This window comes from Stenella coeruleoalba (genome assembly GCF_951394435.1).
Source record: "Stenella coeruleoalba genome assembly, chromosome: 1".
NCBI classification, from domain to species: Eukaryota; Metazoa; Chordata; class Mammalia; order Artiodactyla; family Delphinidae; genus Stenella; species Stenella coeruleoalba.
The window spans coordinates 14,911,920-14,933,061 of record NC_137169.1 but is presented as its reverse complement, the minus strand read 5'-3'; the positions used below and the strand labels follow the sequence as shown (position 1 = coordinate 14,933,061).

Here is a 21,142-nt window from a genome sequence, read left to right as displayed (position 1 = left end):
CACTCCCTAACACCATACACAAAAATAAACTCAAAATGGATTAGAGACCTAAATGTAAGACCAGACACTATAAAACTCTTAGAGGAAAACATAGGCAGAACACTCTGACATAAATCACAGCAAGATCTTTTTTGATCCACCTCCTAGAGTAATGGAAATAAAAACAAACATAAACAAATGGGACCTAATGAAACTTAAAAGCTTTTGCACAGCAAAGGAAACTACAAACAAGACGAAAAGACAACCCTCAGACTGGGAGAAAATGTTTGCAAACGAATCAACGGACAAAGGATTAAGCTCCAAAATATATAAACAGCTCATGCAGCTCAATATTAAAAAAACAAACAACCCAATCCAAAATTGGGCAGAACACCTAAATAGACACTTCTCCAAAGAAGACATACAGATGGCCAAGAAGCACATGAAAGGCTGTTCAACATCACTAATTATTAGAGAAATGCAAATCAAAACTACAATGAGGTAGACTGGTTAGAATGGGCATCAACAGAAAATCTACAAACAACAAATGCTGGAGAGGGTGTTGGAGAAAAGGGAACCCTCTTACACTGTTGGTGGGAATGTAAATTAATACAGCCACTATGGGGAACAGTATGGAGGTTCCTTAAAAAACTAAAAATAGAATTACCATATGACCCAGCAATCCCACTCCTGGGCATATACCCAGAAAAAACCATAATTCAAAAAGACACATGCACCCCAATGTTCATTGCAGCACTATTTACAATAGCCAGGACATGGAAGCAACCTAAATGCCCATTGACAGATGAATGGATAAAGAAGATGTGGTATATATATACAATGGAATATTACTCAACTATAAAAAGGAATGAAATTGGGTCATTTGTAGAGGCGTGGATGGATGCAGAGACTGTCATACAGAGTGAAGTTAAGTCAGAAAGAGAAAAACAAATATCGTATGTTAACGCATATATGTGGAACCTAGAAAAATGGTACAGATGAACCGGTTTGCAGGGCAGAAATAGAGACACAGATGTAGAGAACAAACGTATGGACACCAAGGAGGGGAAAGTGGCGGGGGGGCGTGGGGGGGGAGGTGGTGTGATGAATTGGGAGATTGGGATTGACATGTATACACTAACATGTATAAAATGGATAACTAATAAGAACCTGCTGTATAAAATAATAAATAAAATAAAATTCAAAACAATAATTTTTCAAGGCTGGGCCTGGGTGGTGGTGCCACCTTGTGGTCACAGTTATTATCTTGAATTTAAGAACTTCAGAAGTTCTGCGTACGCACCTGAATATGTCATTTCAGTCATGGAATAATACAGTCTTGAATGTCCTTAACATTTCAGGGTAGAGAGGGACCTTCAAGGATGCTCAGTGTTTTATTACTTCTAGCCACAGGGTGCTCCCTCCCTAGAGGAGAAGGCTTGTGCCACAATGGGACAGCTGAGTCTTAGGAAGTCCTCTGTCCCAGATCTCCATGCCTGTCAGTACATAGGGGACCAAGGAGAGCTGCTCATGACAGAGATGGAGAAACCAAGGTCCAGGGAGGTTGTGATGTCTGCTCAGAGCTGCTCTCGCAGGAGGCATTAACCAACTGGTTAACTGAGGGCAGGGGCTGGTCTGCTTTGTTCACTGTTGTATCCTCAGCACATATTACGTTGCCATAAATATATGTTCAATGAATTAATGAAGAAAACTATCAGCTCAATCACCAGCAGTTGTGGGCCAATCATTTACTCCCAATAATTATTATTATAATGGTTGACATTCATTGAGGTTCTATTATATGCCAGGCACTGTTCTAAGCTCTACATGTACATTGATTCATTCCCACGACCCTGGGAATGAGGCGGTGCGATCATTATTCCCCAACTTACTAATGGGAAAACTGAGCCTCAGAGATCTTAAGTGACCTGCTCAAGATCACACAGCTAGGAAGTAGCCCTGCCAGGATTTGAACCCAGGCAGACAGGATTTTCCCAGAGGCTCCGAGCATGGGAGGAAAACTAGATGGGAGTTATTGGCTCTATATAGGCAAACAAGGAGGGGAAGCCGGTACTAATTACCCGCCCATCCGGAGAGGGGCCAGCGTGGACAGTGCTGCATCAGTGTTTATCCCTTGTAAAGATTTTCAATCCCGCCACCCTTGCAGGGATTGGGAAGAATGGTGGAGGGGGACCTTCAATTCTTCTTCTGGGCTGTCTTGGTGGTTCAGTTTGAGGTTGGAGAAGAGAAAAATTGGCCGTCACTAATCCACATCTCACTACCGTTGGCAAACTGGCACAATTAGAGATGCTTCTCTGTTCTCGCAGATCTGGCTCTTCCCACTCGCTGCTCCCACATCCAATCAGCAGCGCCTCTCCTGTGTGGCCCCGCCTCTTTACCATGGCCCTGCCTCCCTAGGCCTCCCCCGCCCCCACCCAACTCTGGTCTCCATCACCTCCTGCTTGGACTACTGCAGTCTCCAGCCGGTCTCCAGCCTCCCCCTCCTCCTCCCCCCACAAGACTCCTTTTCGTCTCGCTGGAACCCAGTTCTGTGCAGACACCTCCAGGGCTCTTACTGCGATGTGAGTGAAGTCTGAACTCTGGCTAGCACTCCACGCCTGCCACCAGCCGTGCCAACCCACCTGCCTCCCTCCTTTTCAAGCAGCTCTTATTAATTTCTTTACATATCTATCCACTTGTACCCCACCTTGTTGCATACACAGGAAGAAGGCCGCTCCTGACCAAGACTCATCCTGCCAAGTTGATGCTCAGGTCTCAGAGGCCTAGTACCAAGGACACCACCCCAGGAAGTCCTTCATTTGGACCTGGTCTCTGAGTACTTGCTCTGTGCGCTCCAGTCAGTCCCCACCTCCAGCTGTATAGAAGGACTGTTAATATGGCCAAGGCTTATCCCTGCCTGAGAGGTCACTGAGGTCTGCGTGCAGGAGAGATATACTTTTCTCCAACCCAATTCCACATCAAAGGACACAGGACCACCCTGGATAGTTGTGTCCTGCACGACCCCCAAGAAGCACCATTCTGTAGTTGGGACGTACACAACCTACACAACAGTACAGAGCCGCCATGAAGGGAAGGCTTGGTACCCGGAGGAAATCGTGTGTGTAGTACACAACTGTTATCATTAGAGGGCGCTAGACTGGAACCCGCGCGCGCCGCTGCCTCCCAGCCTGGGGGAATCACTCCCAGGGCATAAAGGCCTCAGTTCACATTTGCAAAATGAAGATGCTCCGTGGATTAGAAACAATATATATAAATTGCCTGGTGTTGGTGGTCACAGCAATGTGTGCAAGGAAGAAAGAGAGTCATAGCTCTCACCCATCCCACCAGCCCAGTCTCGATGGAGAATCGGGGGGGCCCCGAGCTCAGCTGCATGCAGGTGATGATCTCAAACCCATAGGGTCATCGTGAAGGGGAAGGGACTCCACAGTTGTCAAGCACCCAGCCCCGCACATAGTAGTTGGTCAGCAAATGGCAGTTACTAAGGTTATACCGAGAAGCCTGATTCAGCCAGACTGCCTGGGTTCAAGTCCTACTGGAGACATTTCTCAACCCTGGGCAAATTACTACATCCCGCTGTACTTCAGATGCCTCCTCCATAAAACAAGGGCAGTATTTGCATCGCAGGGTGGTGGTGCGGATTCAGCGAGTTAATTGATATAAAGTACTCAGTACAGCACCCCACCTCCTATATCAATTTGTAACCATTAGTTTTTGTCCGTTTCCCCTTCTCCAGAGGCCAAGCCAGCTGGAGTGCAGGGAAGGGCTGATGCAGTCACCGTGAGGGTGAAGAGGTGTCATGGGCCTAAGGGATCAAAGGTCAAAGACAGAAAAGGGGTTCTGGAGGCCCAACCAACGTATATGCGAGGCCAGAAACAGCCAAGGACGGAGGCAGGAGGTGGGGAGCCAGGAGCCGGCGGGGGGCACATCACGGCGGGAAGGGGAGGGCCACCAGGATGTGGGGAGGGGTGCTCAGGGCTCCATGTGCGTGCAGCCTGACTCCCGCCCCTTGGGGAGCCCTGAGTCAGCAGGGCTGCCCTGTGAGGAAGAGAACACAGGTGTTGAACGAATTTATTCATGAGAAAACTCGGGGTCCATCCTACTGGTTACAAGCTCCAGAGGCTCTTGTCGGAATAGCCGTGAGGGCCGGGGCGCCCCCAGGCAGGGGGCTGGCGGGGCTGGCAGCAGCCCTGGGACAGAAGAGCAGACGCAGGCAACTGCGGGTACGGAGGGGCGTTCTTCCCTGCCCGCCTGCCCAGCCCCCCACCCCGGGGCCCCGCACCCCCTCTAGGGCTAAAGTGCGGCTGCGAGGAGTGGGGGGAGGGGACTTGGCAGCTGCAGAGCCACAGTGAACACAGCCGCCCCACGCGCCCTCACCCCTCCTCTTCCTCGTTCCTTGAGGCTCATCCAGAATCCATCCCACCCAGGTCCCTCCTGGGAACCTCCGGGGAAGGGAGACCCCTCCCCAGCATCTGATATTCAGAAAGAGCTTCCCAAGAGGGTGAGGCTGGCTCCATCAGCTTTGAGGGGCCTAGAACCTGGGGGGCAGGGAGAGGCACTAAGATCTGGGAGAGGGCGAGGAGGGAAGGATGCCCTCTGGTCGAGGGCGTCATCCCCTCCCCCTGGCCCAGCAAGGCTCCTCCTCCCCTGCCTTCCTCCCCGCCCCCCCAAAGCCAAGGCAGGCAGGGAGCCTGGCTCCCAGCTCCAGGGCCGGGAGGCAGCAGGGTCCTGCCCAGGCCTGACTCCCAACCATGCCGCTGAGGGAGGGCCACCGGGGAGAAGCTGCCCTGGGGATGGGGATGCGAGGCCTTTGGGGAAGCCGGTGGGGCTGGAGCGTCCTGCTTCTTTCTGCCAGTGGTCTTCCTAGCCCTGCCTCAGGGCTGCCACGGGCAAGGCGCCCAACCCCAGCTCAGGGCCCGGCCCCACCGAGGGGCCGTGCAGGCCTTGGCGCGTCTTGGACGGCCTCACCCCAACTCAGCAGCTTAGCCAACTATCCCCCTCCCCAGGGCACATGTCTAGGAGGCAGAAAAGAAGAGAACCCCCCTCCGATGAAGAACCCTGAACACCTCTGCTTCTTCCCCCCAACTCGTGAATATATTAAATTGTGCAGCTTGGCGCCAGTCCCACCCCCTTCAGATCTCCGTGGCAACCGGGAAGCATTCCAAGTCCAAGTCTGAATCCAAGTCCATCCAGTGCCAAAGGGGGGCTTCAGCCTCTCCCCCAACTCTTCCCCGGGAGGGTGAGACCCCACATTCCACAGGGAACGAGAGGGGAGGAAGAGTCGGGGGCCTCAGTCCTCAGCCCCCTCTTCCTCTGCATGGGGGGCCCCAGGGGGATCCTCGGGCTCGGGGGGCTGCCCGCCAGGGTGCGGGTGGGAGTGGAGGCCGGGCTGGGAGCCCTGCGCATCCTCGCCCTGCACATAGACGCTCAGCCCCTCGTGACTGGGCTCCTTGCCGCATGCCTGGCAGCTGCAGTGCAGGATCTTTTCCACCAGCTTGTCCACCCTGGGCACCTCCTCATGGCCAGGGCACTCCAAGGTCACCTGCGGAGGGCAGGAGAGAAGGGGAGAGAGGTTTCCAAGGGCCTGGGGCAGGCAGGAAGGCCCCAAGGGTAACACTCCTCATGGGACCAAGAATCCCAGAGACCCCAGAAGCCTGAGGCCACCTGGGACACCTGGGCCTGTCCAGGGGGAGGGGGGTGAGTCCCTGCAGGAGACACCTGACCTGTCTCCTCACGTCCTGCCACTTTCCTGCCCATCCCCACAGTAGCCAGAGGGCACCTTGAGGGGACCCAGGTGGTCCGCCCCTGCCTGAAATTCCCCCCACCAGGGCTCCCACTGCCCTCGCAGAAAAACCGACTCCTGACCCAGGCCACCCAGGACCTTGAGGTTGACCCCCGGAGGACCTCTCTCTCCACCCCTGACCTCCCCCCACTCCCACCAGCTCTGTCCTGCCTGATCTGCCTGAGACTTTGCACATGCCATTCCCTCTGCCTAGGAGGTCCTTGCCCCACCCGTCCCCTCCCCACCGCCCTAGACTTTGCCCACTTAACTTCTACTCAACCTTTGGACCCGAGCCCAGACATCACTTCCTCAGCGAGCCCCTCCCAACACCCCCCCCACCCCGCCCAGCCAAGGCTCGCCCTGTACGAGCCCCGTTAGCGTTCACTCTTCCCCTGTTGTCGCGCCACTAGCTGCCCTTTCTTTTTCCTTCCTTCCTCCTTGTCTCTCCCTCCCTCCTTCCACAGAGCACCTTCTCCATGCCAGCTCTGGGGACACAAGGACAGGCATGGTCCTTCAAGGAACTCAGAGTCTAGCAGAGGAAACAGACTTGTCAAAATCACCCAAATGCAGATGAAAAACTGTGCGTGTGACAGATGCTCAAAGCAGAGGTACACAGTGCCTGGGGGATCAGGAAAGGGGTTCTGAGAAAATGATGCCTGAGCCAAGCGCAGAGGAATGACTAGAATTTAACTGGGGGGGGGGGAGGAGGAGAAAGGTAAGCCAAACGGGGAAAAGAGCATGTGCAAAGGCCCTGTGGTGGTCGTAAGCAGACAAGATAAGAGAGACTGAAAGGAGGCGGGATTGGTGTCAGGGTCAAGCTAGTGAAGAAGGTGAGAGGGGCAAGATGAAGCTAGAAAGCCTGGTGAGCCAGACCACGCCTTGTGGACAGGCCTTACGGGGTCTGGCAAAGATTTTGGTCTCATCCTATAACAATGGGAAGCCACCGAAAGGATTTCAGCATGTGACTGACATCAGAACAGAGCTTCTTGTCCTGTACATGCTGGCGTCGGACTTGTGAGCCATCACGTGGCAAGGACCATGTCTGTATCTCCAGCACGAGGCTCGAACCCTGCACACAGTGGGGCCTCACTAAGCACTTGTGGCCCAGACCGGTGCCGGCTCTGGGCGGAAGCTGGGCGGGAGCGGGCAGCCGTACTCACGATCTCCCACATGGACTGGGCCGGCATGCACGAGTCGCAGTGCACCAGGGACTCTGTAGACTGCGGGAAGGTATTGGGAACGCTGTAGCTGAAGCACTGTCCCAGGCACGCCCTGCGGGAGGAGAGCCCACCGCGTCCGTGTCACCACGGTGGAGGCGAGAACGGGCAGCCCTGTCCTCTTCCTCCCTCCTGGGCCCGTGTCCTCATCCCTTCCACCCACCACCCCAGGATCCCACCTGTTCTGGATGGACTTGGCCTCACAGCCGCTGTGGCCCACGATCTGGGTGATGTTCTTGGCCTCGCACCAGGCGCTCTTATCCGGGAACAGTGCCAGCTTGTTGATGGGCGGTGGAGCAGCCAGCAGCATGGCGGGGAGGAGAGCCCCCACCAGGACCCGAAGCATCGTGCCCGTGACCTTTGGAGCCCTTGAACTGAGTACAGACTGCAGGTGAGGCCAGCAGGGTCCAGGAGGCTGGGCAGAGGGCAGGGGGGCAGTGGTGTTACAGCGTGGCTCTGACTGCCTGGGTTTAAATCCTACCTCTACCACTTACTAGCCAAGCACAATCTTGGACAAGTTATTTCTCCTGTATGAACCTCAAAACTGGGGCTGCTAATAGCACGAACATCAGATGGGTATCATGGAGATTAAACAAGGTATTTCATGAAAAGCCCTGAGTGGAGAGACTAGCAGATCATACACATCCCACATGTGTTAGTTATCTTTATAACTTACTTTGTAGCTTTGAGCAAGTTACTTTTTATCTCTGTGCCTCACTTGCTTCATCTAAAGGGGGATGGTGATGCTGTGTGTGGCAATGATTATTGCAAGTACTAAGCCAGACACTCAGTTTCCAAGCACCCTGTTGCGTATTGAACAATCATTAGCTCCCTCCTCACTGTGATGTTGTGGGTCCTTGAGGGGCTGGCCTGCCAGCAGGTCTCCTGGACATGCTGCCACGGTTGTCAGCAAAGCTAACCATCTTCATGTCACTGTGAATTCTTGTGCCACCTTGGATGCATGGACCTCAGGTGAAAAAACTAACCCCAAACTAGACTACTTCTCGTTTGGATGCCCCATCAGAGCCCCAAGCCCTGAGTCTACACACACATCACTATCTCCAGCTCCAACCTCACACCTGAGTCAAACAAGAGGCGAGGCAGTCCAAGCCAAGGACTTGACCCTCTGTGAATTGGATGGAGCGAGGCACTAATAAGGCAATACCAGAATCTGCCAGGAGATGGCGGTGCAGGGCAGAGTGTGTTTCGCAAGCATGGACTCAAAGGGGATTTTCCCAATGTTCCCCAACTTCATCTTCTGTAGGTTTCGCCCACTCTCCCACTGCAAGAACTGTGGAGGAGGGAGGCTTCAGAGAGATTCGGAAATGAGGGCAATGCTCACAAAGGGGTCCTCTGGGGGCAGGACACTGGGGAAAAGGCACTGGACTGGGAGTCTGGAATCCACACATGCTGTGGGACCCTGGACACTGTGGCCTGTGTCCCCACCTGTGAAATGAGTGGGGTGCCCTGGACTGGTGGTTTCCAAACCTGGTAGAGCGTCAGAATTCCCTGAGGACTAGTGAAGTGAAAGTTCTAGGGTGGGGTGGGATTCTGCATTTTTTTAACGAGCTTCCAGGGTGGTTCTTATATGCAGGCCAGGCTTAAGAAGTGGTCCAGCTCGGTCAGCGTCTTGGGACAGTCCCCAGAGGGGCCTGGGTGGGGCCGAAGTGGGAGCAAGGGCCAAGTATGGTCCCACTGGTCCCACAGATGCCCAGTACTAGTCAGGCTGGCTCAGGGCTGGAAATGCCATTCCGAACAACGCTACCCTCAGCCCACCTTCTGCTGGAGTGGCAGGTATTTGGTAAAAAGTCGGGAAGTGAGAGTTGTTGGGGGTCTTGCGCGCTCCTGCAGGCTAACTACGTGGGCTGACTCAGCTGGGCTTGCAAGGAGGGCCCAGGCCGGCCTGCGGAGCTGTGAGTGCCTCTGCAGCGCCCCGCTCTCTCTATCCAGCCAGCTCTGCTCAGGTCCTGCCCCTTCTCCCTGCAGGAGGTCTCCGGAAGCAGAGACAAGTCCCACCTCACTGGATCTCAACGCCTGGGTGACCCCCACTCCCAGCCCAGCGGGGAAGGGTGAAGAGGGGAGAGCAGTGGGAGGTGAGTCCAGACCGTCTGCCCCATCCCAAGGGAGTCTGTGTCATGACCCAGGCTCTCACCCACACATTTCCGGTCTCACTCACAAGGTGGACAGCAAAGCCCATGTTTTCAGTACAGCCACAACCTAAACAGAATGGACTTGTTCCTAACCGGCAACCTAATTTTTCAACACCCTTAGCATCCAGGAGGCTTTCTCACCCCACCAGGTCCTTTTCTGTCCCTGGGGAATTAGCCTCTGCACCAGGGTCCGACCACCGTAGCACACCAGCGGAGACCCACCTAAGGCCAGAGCTCCCTGGGCCTCCCCAGGCGAGACTGGCCCCTAGAGACCTCAGAGAGGTCCGGGGACGTTTGTCCTATGCCTGACCCCATCAGGATCCCTCAGGAAGGCCAGGTCAGGTGGGGCAGAGGGTGATAGGTTTCCTTAGGCTCGGGAACGGAGCCTGAGGTTGTAATGAAAGTAGCCTGGAGATGAGCGCTGGGGCTGGTTTGGGGTTTGGAATAGGAGAGGTTAGGACTGACGCTATGGGCCAGGCTAAGGGGGAGCGGAGTTGAGATGGGGGCTGAGGTTAATAACAAGGTGTAGTGGGAGATGGGACACCGGTGAGTGTTTCAGGGGAGTCACTGGTCTGGAGGGTGAGGACTGGTTATCATGCGTCAGGTTGTAGCAGACGCCGAGGGGAAATGAGATAAACTGAGGCAGAAGGCCACCTCCCTTATCTACCCCCCTCTCTAGGGCACAGCTGAAGGTCAGCTGGGCCCACAGAGGGGGTGCTATAACCCAACCCACCAGGCCCGGCCTCTCACCAAGCCCTGGCTGGGACCTCAGAGGAGGGGCCAGGCCGCGCTCAGCCTCCCCAGGCCAGCAGCCCTGAGCTCCAGCCGAAGCATGGCCCCGGGAGCCTCCTAAGTTCAAGTCCCAGGCCTCCCACCTAGGAGCTGCGTGACTTCCGGAAGTACAGTCTGCCTCTCTGCACCCACCGACCTCAGCCCTAAAACGGGGAGCAGAGCCCTTTCCTTGAAAATGACTGGGAGGATGCGATGAAAGCACCCGGCACCCAGCAGGGACCCACCTCAGGCCAGTTCCCTTCCCCCGGGGGGATGGTGGGGAGGCCTGGGCTGGCATCAGAGCCAAAGCTGGCCGTTGGAGCAGGGAGCCGGGGGGGATGCAGGGCCGGTCTCCCACACACGCCCCCGTCCAGCCCCCAAGAACCCCTGCTGCCCCCCCTTCACACTGGACTCGGCTCTTTGCTAGCAGGTTTTATTTTTTGTTGGCTTGTGTTTTGTTTTTTCAGGCAGCAGCTCAGCTGATTTTTTTTTTTTTTTGATCCAGCAGTCGGACCTTCCTTCCTGAGACTTGAGAGCCTCACCCAGATTCTCATCCCTTCCTCCCGCCCTGAAGGTCACACGACAAGTCACGGGAGTCCCAGAACGCCAGGGCGGGAAGGGGATCCCCCAAGCCGATCCTCTTGCTTTGCAGAGGGGTCGTCCCGAGGCCCCCAGCAAGTCAGTCCAAGCAGTGCCCTTCCCCAGGCCAGGCGGTTCCCCGCAGCTTGACAGTGGTTTACCAGGCACCTTCTAGGAGGGCGGAGAGGGCAGCGAGGGTGGGGGCCTGGGGAGCTCAGAGCCTGGAGGGGAGGTCGAGAGAGGTGGGTGAAGAGGAAGCAGCTGTTCAGTGCGGGGCAGTCGGACAGCTGGAGGGGCCGGGGGAGGAGAGCTTCTCAATTCTGGATTGAACTCAGGAGCACAATTAGTTACCCGTGGTTGAGGGAACTGCACAGGCAAGGCCAGAAAGGGGGTTTACGGGTATCAGCCCAGCACAGCCCTCCCAGCCTCCTAGGAGTAAGAGCTGCTGCCAACTGTGGGCCAGATACCGTTCTAAGGCTTTTATGTATATTCACTTATTTGGTCCTTAGAACAACCCTAGGAGACAGATATGGAATTTCCCCCATTTTACGGATGAAGAAACCGAGGCACTGGGTTTGCAAAAGAGATTTGCCCAAGCTGACACAGTTAGCATTCACTAAAGCTAAGATTTGAACTGGACAGCAGCAGGGTAACCACCAAGAGTTTCACAGAAGAGGAAGACAGGGTGACGGGGAATGACCTGGAGCAAGCAAGAGACCGGGGCTTCCCGCCCCAGCAGCTGCGTCTCTTACCCGTCAGCACTCCGGGGCTCAGCCACAGCCAGGGTTGGAAGCATGGGCGCCCCATGGGGCAGAGTTCAAATCCCAGCCTGGACTCCCCTGCAGAGGAGCACGCGGCCGTGGCCAACCCCTGGCTCCCCGGAGCCTTGCAGAAGGTACGGCGCCGCCCTTCCTCCGAGTTGTGGGGAGGCCACAACCAGGGCACCCTCAGCCCAGGGTGGGTACCTTCCTATCACCCCACCGTCCACTCCCCAATCCAAGCCCTCCGGATCCTCAGAGGCCTTGTGCCGACACCTGACACATCTGAGGCTGCCAACAGCACAGAGAGAAGGCCCCTGGGGGAGGGGAGGGGACACAGCCGACCCACTCCAGCCCCGTGGAAACTGAGGCACAGAACAAGGAAGTGATGGCCCATGTCTCCCACGCAGGGGACGAGGGCAGTGAGCAGACACAGGACACCTGCCCCGGCAGCTTCCTGGGGAAGGACGGGGGTGGGGCAGCAAGAACTCAGGCTTCGGGGTCGAGCCTGTGGAGTCCTCTCTACGTTTCACGCCTACCAGAACCTAGCATCTTCCCTGAGATGCTTGCCAACAGCTCAGAAGCCCGGGCCCCAGCCCTAGATATCCCGACCCCACACTCGCAGGCATCTGTATTCACTCCCACATGATTCTGAGGACCAGCCAGGCCAAGAGCCCCCCAACTCCCCAGGGAAGGGTCCCCCGTAACAGCAATGCAGACAGGGGTCACCCACCCCACTGCCTAGGCCTAGTGCCTAGAATCAAACCTGAAATTCACCAGAGGGGCCTAGATTTCAAGGAAGACCTCTGGCCCGTCCGCACCCGCCGTAGAGCACCCATTGCACAACAAGGAGTCGATTTAGTAAAACAAGTGAATAATCACCCTCCCCGTTTCCTCTTTGGGATAAATCTGAATATTCACGGTCCTTAAGGCCAGGTACACCAGAATGTTCTTGGTACAATGGTCCACTCACCCCCAAACACACACACACACACACACACACACACACACACACACCAGGCCTTCGGTTCCCAGCAACCAGCCTGGTGTGGGAGCAGCCGGAGGGCAGGGCCAGCAAATGCTTAGAAGAAGGCAAGCCTCTCCCCAGCTTTAACTTCTGCTTTCCGAAACCTCTGGAAATCCTTCCCACCTAGGCCCCGGCAGATTCAGATGGAAGCTTCTACCTGTGGGCTCTGGTGACGTCTGCATTCGCACAGAAAGCATGTGGGGTGTGGGGTGAGTTATTTTTCAAACTGATCAGACCAGATGCTCCCAGTCCCTTCCTCTCCCTGTTCTCCCCCCACCCCCTGCCCCACCCTGACACACACAAAGGGCCGGGTCTGGGTCTCCTTTATTCACAACGGACTGTGACAGACCCCAGTTCAAACCCTAGCTCAGCCCCTTTAACTTTTCTGTGCCTCAGTTTCCTCACCTGCAAAGTGGGGGTAGCTGCCTCTTAGGGCAGCTGTGAGAATTGAAATGAAGAGGGCGTGGAAATTTCAGGAGAGGACACCTGTCACAGGATGTCCTCAGCAGAGGTCACTACGAGTGCTAGCTTTGAGTCACCCAGGGCTGCTCACCCTCCCTGAACTCTGCCTACACCCTTCTGTCTCCCCTCCCCCTCCCCCACACCCCCTTCCCCTCCCCTCCCCCTCCCCCCTTCCCCTCCCCTCCCCCTCCCCCTCCCTCCCACTGGATCCTGAATGCGTCCTGAGAATATCTAAACCCCGGGGTTGCATCTGCCTCCAAGAAAATGGGTTTAGGGGAAACTCAAACAAGATGATGGCTGGGCGAGGGTTTTATGAACTGTCTGTGCTGCCAGGGTGGGAGCGGAGAGGAAGATCCCACTCAGACTCTAATTCTTGGGCCACTGACTGAAGGGAAAGGCTCCCAGAGAGACCAGCAACTTCGAGCAAACAGGCTGGGCCTGGCTGCCGGGGCGTACATGCTGCTGGGTGCAGAGGGTGTGGCATCTGTGGCCGCAGCCCTAGGCTTGGGGGTCAGCAGGAGTGAGGCAACCGCCGCAGGTCTTGGAATGAGCGCAGGGGACTTCCTTGAATGGTGCAACTGAAGGGAGGGGCGAGCCAGGGTCAGACCCCAGCCCTGATCAGCTCAGCAGGCCCACTCTGGGGTCCAAGGACAAGTTCAGGCCCAAGCTCACCCGCTGACTCCCTGTGTGCCTGGAGGCAGGACAGTACAGTGTTTACAGGCCACTGACCACTCGTTTCACCTGCCCAGGCCTCCCATTTGCCCCTGTGCAAGGGGAAGCACGGCCTGGGAAAGTCCATCCTAGCAGATTCCCTCAAGAGGAGCCTGGCTCCAGCGCGCTGCTTAAGGCCACTGTGATTCCATGACCCCAGTCACCACAGGGTGGCTTCCTTCCTTCCGTCAGCGCTGGCAGAGCATGAACCAACCGTCCAGGGGCGGACACGCAGGGCCAAGCCCGTGCCCCAAAGGCCTGCCCATCTCTGCCAAGCAGCTCCACCTCCCTGGCTACAGCCCCCCAGCCCAGACCACGGCCCGCCTGCCCGCAGACCCTCCTGACTGAAAACTGTCTCCAAAACAAATCGATGCTAATGAGCTGCTGCAGGGCCGGCCTACACATCTGCTCAGCAGAAGTCCCACTGCAGACTTCACCAGCATCCCTGCCCGCTCCCGCAGTCTGCGACCCTTGGGGGTGGGGGTGGGGAGAAGGAGAGAACTCAGTTGGAAATTTCACTCTAAAAGGATGAAGATATATGCGGCTAATGCACAGCACATCCTCCTGGGTCCACCCTCTAGCACACAGGCCCAAGAGAAAGAGGTCCAGCTCGCAAGGGTGGGGATGGGGGGGTCACCGACGAAATGCTCCAGCCTCGCCTTTTCTTTGGCCCCAACCAAAGGCAAACCACACCCAAGCGGCCCCAGCAACTGGAGGAGTTTCAGGAGGCTGGTGGTTTCCACAGTAACAAAGGGTGAGGGGCTCCTTGTTGACAAATTGCTTCCCCACCCCCATCCCCCGTCAGCGCCCAGCCTTTGGCCTCCGGCCCTGACCTCTGTTTTCCTGGGGTTCCCGTAGTTACAGGCTGGTGTCCTCCAGCTGGGCGAGGACCTCGGAAAGGCTGAAAATGTGCCCTTCTCCCCGGGTGCCGGCCAACCCCCTGGCCACGCCAAGGCGGCCAGCTGCCCCCTTTACTGCGGCGTGTAGAAGAGCAGAATCGCCCCGCCCAGGGAGCGGGGCGGGCAGGTGGCCGGCAGCACAGCCCAGTTGTCCAGGCCGCCTCGCGGGGGTGGAACGCTTAAGAAAACTGAGCCCCCGGAAAGGCTGGCTCCCCTGCCCCAGACTCAATTCCAGGGGGATGACCCAGGCCAGTCCCCCGGGGCAGGCGGAAGGTAGGAGGAGGGTTTCGCTTTTTTTACCAGGTCTAGGAAACTATTCACGAGCCCCGGTGGGGGCCCCGTGCCTCCGACCCGGGCTGGGGGCGCTGTCCGAATTTGAGGGCGGGGGACCAGGAAGACGCAGGAACTCAGAGAGAGACTCCCACAGCGGGGCAGGCGGAGAGACGGAGAGAAAACATAAAGGCAGAGGCACAAACCCAGGGAAATGGAAAACAGGCAGAAGCGGAGAAACAGAAAGAAAGGGGCCAGAACCAGAGAAAGAGAGGAACGGAAATAGAGAGACGGAGACACGCAGATGGGGAGACAGAAACACAGAGAGAGACAAAAAGGAGGCAGAAACGTACGGGAGTGGAGAGGCTCGCGGCGCGGCGAGGCCCGGACAGAGCAGCGGGGACGCGCGAGCCCCGCGGCCGAGCTCCGGGCGCTGCCCCGGCGGCCGCGCGGCCCGACCCGCCCTCGACCCGCCCGGCTTTCTCTCGGCCGCGCATCTCCCTCCCTTTCTCTCTTGGCCGCGGAACTCCTACCGAGAAATGGAAACCCCTGTTGAGTCGGGGGACCGGCTCGGGGCGCAGGGGTGCTCCCTGGCCACCCCGTGCCGCGCCCACGTCCCCAGACCCGGCGCCCCGAGCCCCCAGCGCTCCCGGGCTCGGCGGCGGCGCCTCCGCACGGTGCCCTGGGCTGGCGGGCGGGCCGGGGGCGCGGCGCTGCGCCTGCGGCCGAAGCCTCTGGAAGCTGGGAGCCCGCGTGCCGGCCCGGGCGGGACTTACCGCGCGCGCGGCGGCGGTGGGAAGCGCGGCGCGCCCGCCGGTTCCTGCGGAGCTGTCTGCGGGCCGCGGGGGGCAGGCTCGGCGCCCCCGGGAGGCTCGGGGAGGCGGCCGGCAGGGCTGGCGGCGGCCCCGCGAGGCTCGGCTGGGCTGCGCTGCGCGCTGTCTGCGGCCCCGGGCGGGCGCGCGGTGCGGGGGAGCGGCGAGCCGAGCGGCTCCGACGTCAGGGGTGTCTCCGCTCCAAATAGGGAGCGAGGGCGGGGGCAGTGGAGGGAGGGACGCGAAAAAGAAAGAGCGGGCGGGCGCGCTGGGCCGCTCCCTCCGGGCGCGCAGGAGGGGGCGCCTCAGCCGCCCGGGGCCCCGGCCCCTTCTCCCCGTCGCGCTCGAGCCCCGGGCCGGGCTCCGGCGCGGTCCGACGGCGCGGCGGAGCTACCGGGGCCGCCCTGATCGGCGCCCTAGGGGCAGGGCAGAGAGCCCGGCGCCCCGGCTCGTTCTAAAGCGCCCTCCGCCGGATTTCTCTGCGCTCGGACTTCTCTCTCAACTTTCCCCCAGCCCGGCCATCGGGCCGTGCCAGGCCTCCGGGTGACAAAGATGGAAGTATTCCTTTTTGTGGGAACCGGGTGCTGCAGTCTTGCTCCGAGGGTGTGGCGCCCCAGTCCACCGAGCCGCGGCACCAGGAGACTGTCCTCCCTCAGTCCTGCGGTGCGCCCAACCTATCCGCTCCCGGCCGTGCGACCCGGGGCTGGTCCGCGCTCTTAGTTCCCTAGTGTCACTTGACCTCCGCCCGGCCTCGCCTCAGCGCCAGGCACTTGGCTTAAGTGTGCAGAGAAGGGTCTGAGCGTCCCGAGAAGGACTATCCGGAACGTCGGAAACTGAACTCACTTCTCTGACTCCTGGGAAGAGCAGAGCGCCCAGCGCGGCGTCCCAGCCTCAGCTGTTGGGTACGGGGGTACCCAGCTTAACAGCCTGTACTTGGGCACTCGGGCGGGTTTCGGTCGTGCCCTCTCTGTTTGGTGTGCCAGTGAAGTGAGAAAATAGCTTTGCTCCTGGAAAGTAGTAGCCCGGTCCTGAGACAAGATTTAGGAATTTTGCGTTCTACCACAGTGGTGGGTGTCCATGCATCTCACCCCAGCCTGGCTGGAAGCCCCCAGATGGAAGCAGCCCTGCTCATCCAATGTCACAGGTTGCCGAGCATCCCGGTGGCTCCTAGTGGCCTGTCGATAATTCCATGGTGTACACTGACCTATCTGCCTCTCCAAACCCAGTATTGCGTCTCTATGCCTCCTAGCTCTTGCTTGTGCTGTTCCCTCTGCCTGGGGTTCCCTTCCCCTCCTTTCATCTCCTAGTAAAGGCATTCTTCAAGCACCAGATTGGAAAGCCTTCCCAAGACCCAAGTAGCATAAACCCCTCCCTTCTACGGTGTGATCCTGGAAGCACAGGATACATACCCTCTGTTCATGTTAATTTCCCTCTAGACTAGTTGATCTCTTTCCTCCACTTGACTGTGGGCTCCTTGAGGGCAGGGATCACCTGTGTCAGTGTCCCCAGGGCTTGGCAAACAAGGGGTACAATATATTTGGCTGAACTAAGTAATTAATATCCCCCATAAATGTTTCCATGAGTATAACTGTAATAATGCTCATAATAGCTCAGGCATACTGAGCACCTTCCTATACTACGTGCCTGGTCCCATTCTAAGCACTTTCCACCCACACAACAAATCTGTGAAATAAACAGAATTGTTATCCCCATTTCATAAGTGAAAGTACCAAGACCAAGAGAGAGAGGTTAAGTAACTGGCCTAAAGCCACACAGTAAAGGGGATGCCAGCTACCGTCTGCTGGAGGAACACATCCCACCAGGTGTAGCCTCACTGCCTGGTACACAGTAGGCACTCAGGAAACACTGACCATTGTGCTCACCACTGCCACTCTCAATGTGCACCCCAGGTGGGGTGGGGACTGGATGTCTACATTTTGTAAGAACCCACCCCACTGTAAGAAGCCAATTGGGTAGCCTGATGAGTTTGTCAAGTCATACAGACAGCCCGAAGTAGAAGCCCTTGACAGTTCAGCCACCCAGCCACCTAATCAAGGACATGGGGTTTGGGATTGGGTCACACCTGTCTGGTGAAGACTGGTAATTACAGGAGGGCTACCATGTGAACAAGGGGTCTGGAAAGTAACTTGTTAATACTATCAACAGCTATCACTTTGTGCCAGGCATTATACCAAGCACTATGCCTGCTTTATTGTACGGAAACCTGACCATAATCCTATCATTATTCCCATTTTACAGATGAGAAAAATCAAGGCATCAGAAGCCTAGTTACCTGCCCAAGATCACACCACTAGTGATGGACAGAGTCCAGACTTGAATCCAGACCCAGCAACTGCAAAGCCCCTGCTCCTTTGCCCACCACACCCTCTTGACTGCCTCAGAGCCCCTCCATCAGGCTGCAGCAAGGATGCTGCACCACCAGGACCCAGGGTGGTGGGGCCCCAGCAGGAAAGGCAGAACCTGTCACGTCAGAGTCTCCAAGCACACGGAGATGCACCTGGTTGGCAGCGGTGCGCCAGTTGCCCCAACAGGCCTGGCTGGCCCTGGGCACGGGCTTGAAGCCAGAGCCTGCTGGCCCTGGGCCAGCCTCTTGGGGCCGAGGTAATGTGGGGCCCAGAGCTGGGGTAGAGGGCTGAAAGCTCTCTCCCCAGCTCATTAGCAAACATCTGGGCTCAGGAAAATGACCGACCTGGAATGTGACTGGGCTACGGGGAGCTGCTCCCTCCCCGAGTCCTGGGAATGTGAGCTCCCTCCCGCAGGGCACGGGCTTGGGCCAGCTGTTTCCTCTAATCCCGTCAGCCTGGCCTCAACAGGGGTCCAAACCTCTGCACTCTCCCGGAGAAAGAGGGAAAACAAAAAAAGGCCTTCTCTCCCAGTCCGGCCCACTGACTCAGAAGGTTGGTATTGGGGCCTGAGACAACCACAGTCCCTCCCTCTTCTGCAAGATAAAGACCAAGAGAGTCCACATGTCCAAATGTGGAGGTGGAAGGGGCCGTGAGGACTCATCACGGAAGGTTCTGGAGTCTTCCTGCTTGGGTTTGAATCCTTGCTCCCATCACCCACTGACTCTGTGCCAGTTGTTTCCTGTCTGGGCCTCGGTTTCCTTCTTTGTAAAGTGCAGCTGGTAACGGCATATACTCTCTAGAGTCGTTGCCGGGGCTCTCATTTATTTATTTATTAACATAAACTTATTTGTTTATTTATTTTTGGCTGTGTTCCGTCTTCATTGCTGCACATGGGCTTCTCATTGCGGTGGCTTCTCTTGTTGCGGAGCACAGGCTCTACGTGCACAGGCTTCAGTAGTTGTGGCACGCGGGCTCAGTAGTTGTGGCGCACAGTCTTAGCTGCTCCACGGCATGTGGGATCTTCCCAGACCAGGGAGTGAATCTGTGTCCCCTGCATTGGCAGGCGGATTCTTAACCACTGCGCCACCAGGGAGGTCCCTCTCATTTATTTAACAAATACTTCTGTGCAGACTGTGTGCCAGGCACAGAGGTGTCAGGGACACAGTGGGCTGGACCAACAAGGTCCCAGCCCTCAGGAAGCTTCAGTTCTGCAACAGGGAGGTGGGGCGTGTACGGGTAAAGCAGAATGGGTTTCTCATCATCTAAGTGTCACGGAGGAGCTAAGCAAGCCAGAGTGAGTGATGGGATGGGAAAGCCTCAGAAGACATCCCAAGGAGGCGACGTTTACGGTAAGATTATGATGAGAAGGAGGCAGGATTCAAGGAGATAAATGGATGCAAAGTGCTCGGCACAGTTCCTGGAAAATAGCACGTGCTCCAGAAAATGAAAGCTATTTTAGGGAGGTGTATAGCAGAGAGAAGGCAGGGAGTCAGAGTCCCTGGATCAAACCCAGGCTTTAGCACAAAGCTTTCTCACCTCACTCAAGTAATGCACGTCCTGAGCCTCAGTTTCCTCATCTGTGAAATAGGAATTTTAATAGTGCCCAAGCGCACGCTTACTGGGAGAATTCACTGAGGGACGTGTGCGTGAAGCACAGAGCCTGGCACCAGCTCGGCCCTTAGGAAGTGAAAGCTACTAGTGTCGTCTTTTCCTTTCCCACGGAGGAAAAGGATTTGCCTACGTTCACTCAGCGAGTCAGTAGCAGATCCAAGAGCAGAATCAGATCTTCTAACTCTGAGCCCACCCCCTGGGCTGGCTCTTGCCTCCTCCTGTCCCTGGGGGCTCAGAAAGCCTCTGGGCCCCATCTTGGGCTCAGAGAAAGCAGGAGGAGGTGACAGTGCACTATAGGGTCTGCCCCTGAAGGCTACTGAGGGTGTGGGAGGTATGGCGTTGGCCGACTGGAGAGCAGAAATGAGGTCCCAAGGGGAACTAGTCCCCTGGAAAAATGTCAAATGCCCTTTGTAGGTAGGATGGGAGACCAAAAATCAAGAGGGATTAATTGCTAAGAAGGGGGAGATGAGAAGAGAGGAAGGTCAGAGATGAGATCTAAATTCGGGGAATTTCAGAGTGGAAATTTAAACTCAAGTCGGTCTGACTCCAAGGAATGTCCTTTCTCCACTCCAGAGAGGCAGTGGTGGTTATGGCTGTTTCCTCATCTGTAAGAATGAACATACCGACGTCACCAGGAATGTGACCTAAATGCCAGGGACAGGGTGCCAGGGGGCTACCCCCAACCCCTCACTTTGCTCCTTGTTTGTTTGCTTCCTCCCGCCATCACTCTCCCTGTTTCTTCAGCTGGGGCTGCCTGACCCCACGGTAACAACCCACCCACCTCCAAGTGACAGCACCAGAGCCGGGCTCTCAGGGAAGGGCCTTGTGCCTGGAATTCCTCCACCCTGTGGCTGTGGTAAACACGGTGAACAGGGCTGCCAGGGTGGTGGGCAGCGTTAGGCAAGTCAATTCTTTTACAATGTCCCTTCTCCGTTGTTTCTTCCATTTCTCAGCTCCCAGCAGCCCATGTATATCCACAGAGAGCAGGAGAATTTTTCTCTCTACTAAAGAGTTGGTCCTTCTGTATTTAATATCCCACAGAACAGCTTTTTTTCCGTAAGGTTTTTGTGCACCAGATAAAGTCTTTGAAAACTCTTCCTGTTAGGAACATGGGTATTGGAGAACTGGAAGGCACAAAAGAATATCACCTGGGTGTCTGTGCAGCCCCTCTACCAGGGAACCGGCTTCCAACCACACCCACCAGTCAACACAAGGTACCTCAGCAGCCAAGTCTGTCCTCCATGAACCTGTCCTCCTGTGGCCGAGTGACACTGACCCAGGCTGGGCCAATCAAGTCCTCTCTCTGAGGAATCCAAACAGAGAGGCATGGGGACTGTGCCAGGGAGCTGAATCGCATTAGGGGCAGAATTCTAGAGCACTCTGGCTGCTGAAGGAGCTGATGAGGGGCTTGGTTCTCGCCCCTCTGCCCTTGATGTTCACCTTTCCCTGGACTCTCTGAACTTCTCCAGTATCTTACAATTTTAAGCTGATTGGAAGGAGTTTGTTGCCTACCTCCCCAAGTCTTGATTAAAACAACCTATTTTTTTGACCACTTACTAAGTGTCCAGCGCAGCATCAGGAACTGGAAACAGAGTAAGGCATAAGGCTTGCCCTGGAAGGGAAAAGGGCAGACACACTGACAATGGGAAGTAGAGGAGCAAAGGAAAAGCTCATTGGCAGGGAAGCTGCCCAGGCATGAGGCCAAGGGGTTCAGAGAAGGCAGCAGTCCC

General features: G+C 56.6%; 1 protein-coding gene across 1 annotated transcript; it reads right to left on the bottom strand.

Annotated features, from left to right (window-relative positions):
- Positions 1-3,726: 3,726 nt before the first annotated feature.
- Positions 3,727-15,660, bottom strand: NBL1 (NBL1, DAN family BMP antagonist). Its single transcript, XM_079926165.1, has 4 exons — positions 15,400-15,660; positions 7,176-7,411; positions 6,940-7,051; positions 3,727-5,539 (listed from the first exon to the last, which is right to left on the bottom strand). Exons 2-4 carry the CDS (start codon positions 7,340-7,342, stop codon positions 5,288-5,290), a joined length of 531 nt encoding a protein of 176 aa, XP_079782291.1. The 5' UTR covers positions 7,343-7,411; positions 15,400-15,660; the 3' UTR covers positions 3,727-5,287.
- Positions 15,661-21,142: the final 5,482 nt, after the last annotated feature.

What these genes read in the sequence shown, in the direction of transcription:
- NBL1 (XM_079926165.1), bottom strand. Translation starts at nt 7,342, where the DNA reads ATGCTTCGGGTCCTGGTGGGGGCTCTCCTCCCCGCCATGCTGCTGGCT. An exon ending in GCCAAGTCCATCCAGAACAG is followed by an intron (nt 7,052 to 7,175) that starts GTGGGATCCTGG and finishes CTCCTCCCGCAG; the next exon opens with GGCGTGCCTGGGACAGTGCT. An exon ending in CCCAGTCCATGTGGGAGATC is followed by an intron (nt 5,540 to 6,939) that starts GTGAGTACGGCT and finishes TGCCCTCCGCAG; the next exon opens with GTGACCTTGGAGTGCCCTGG.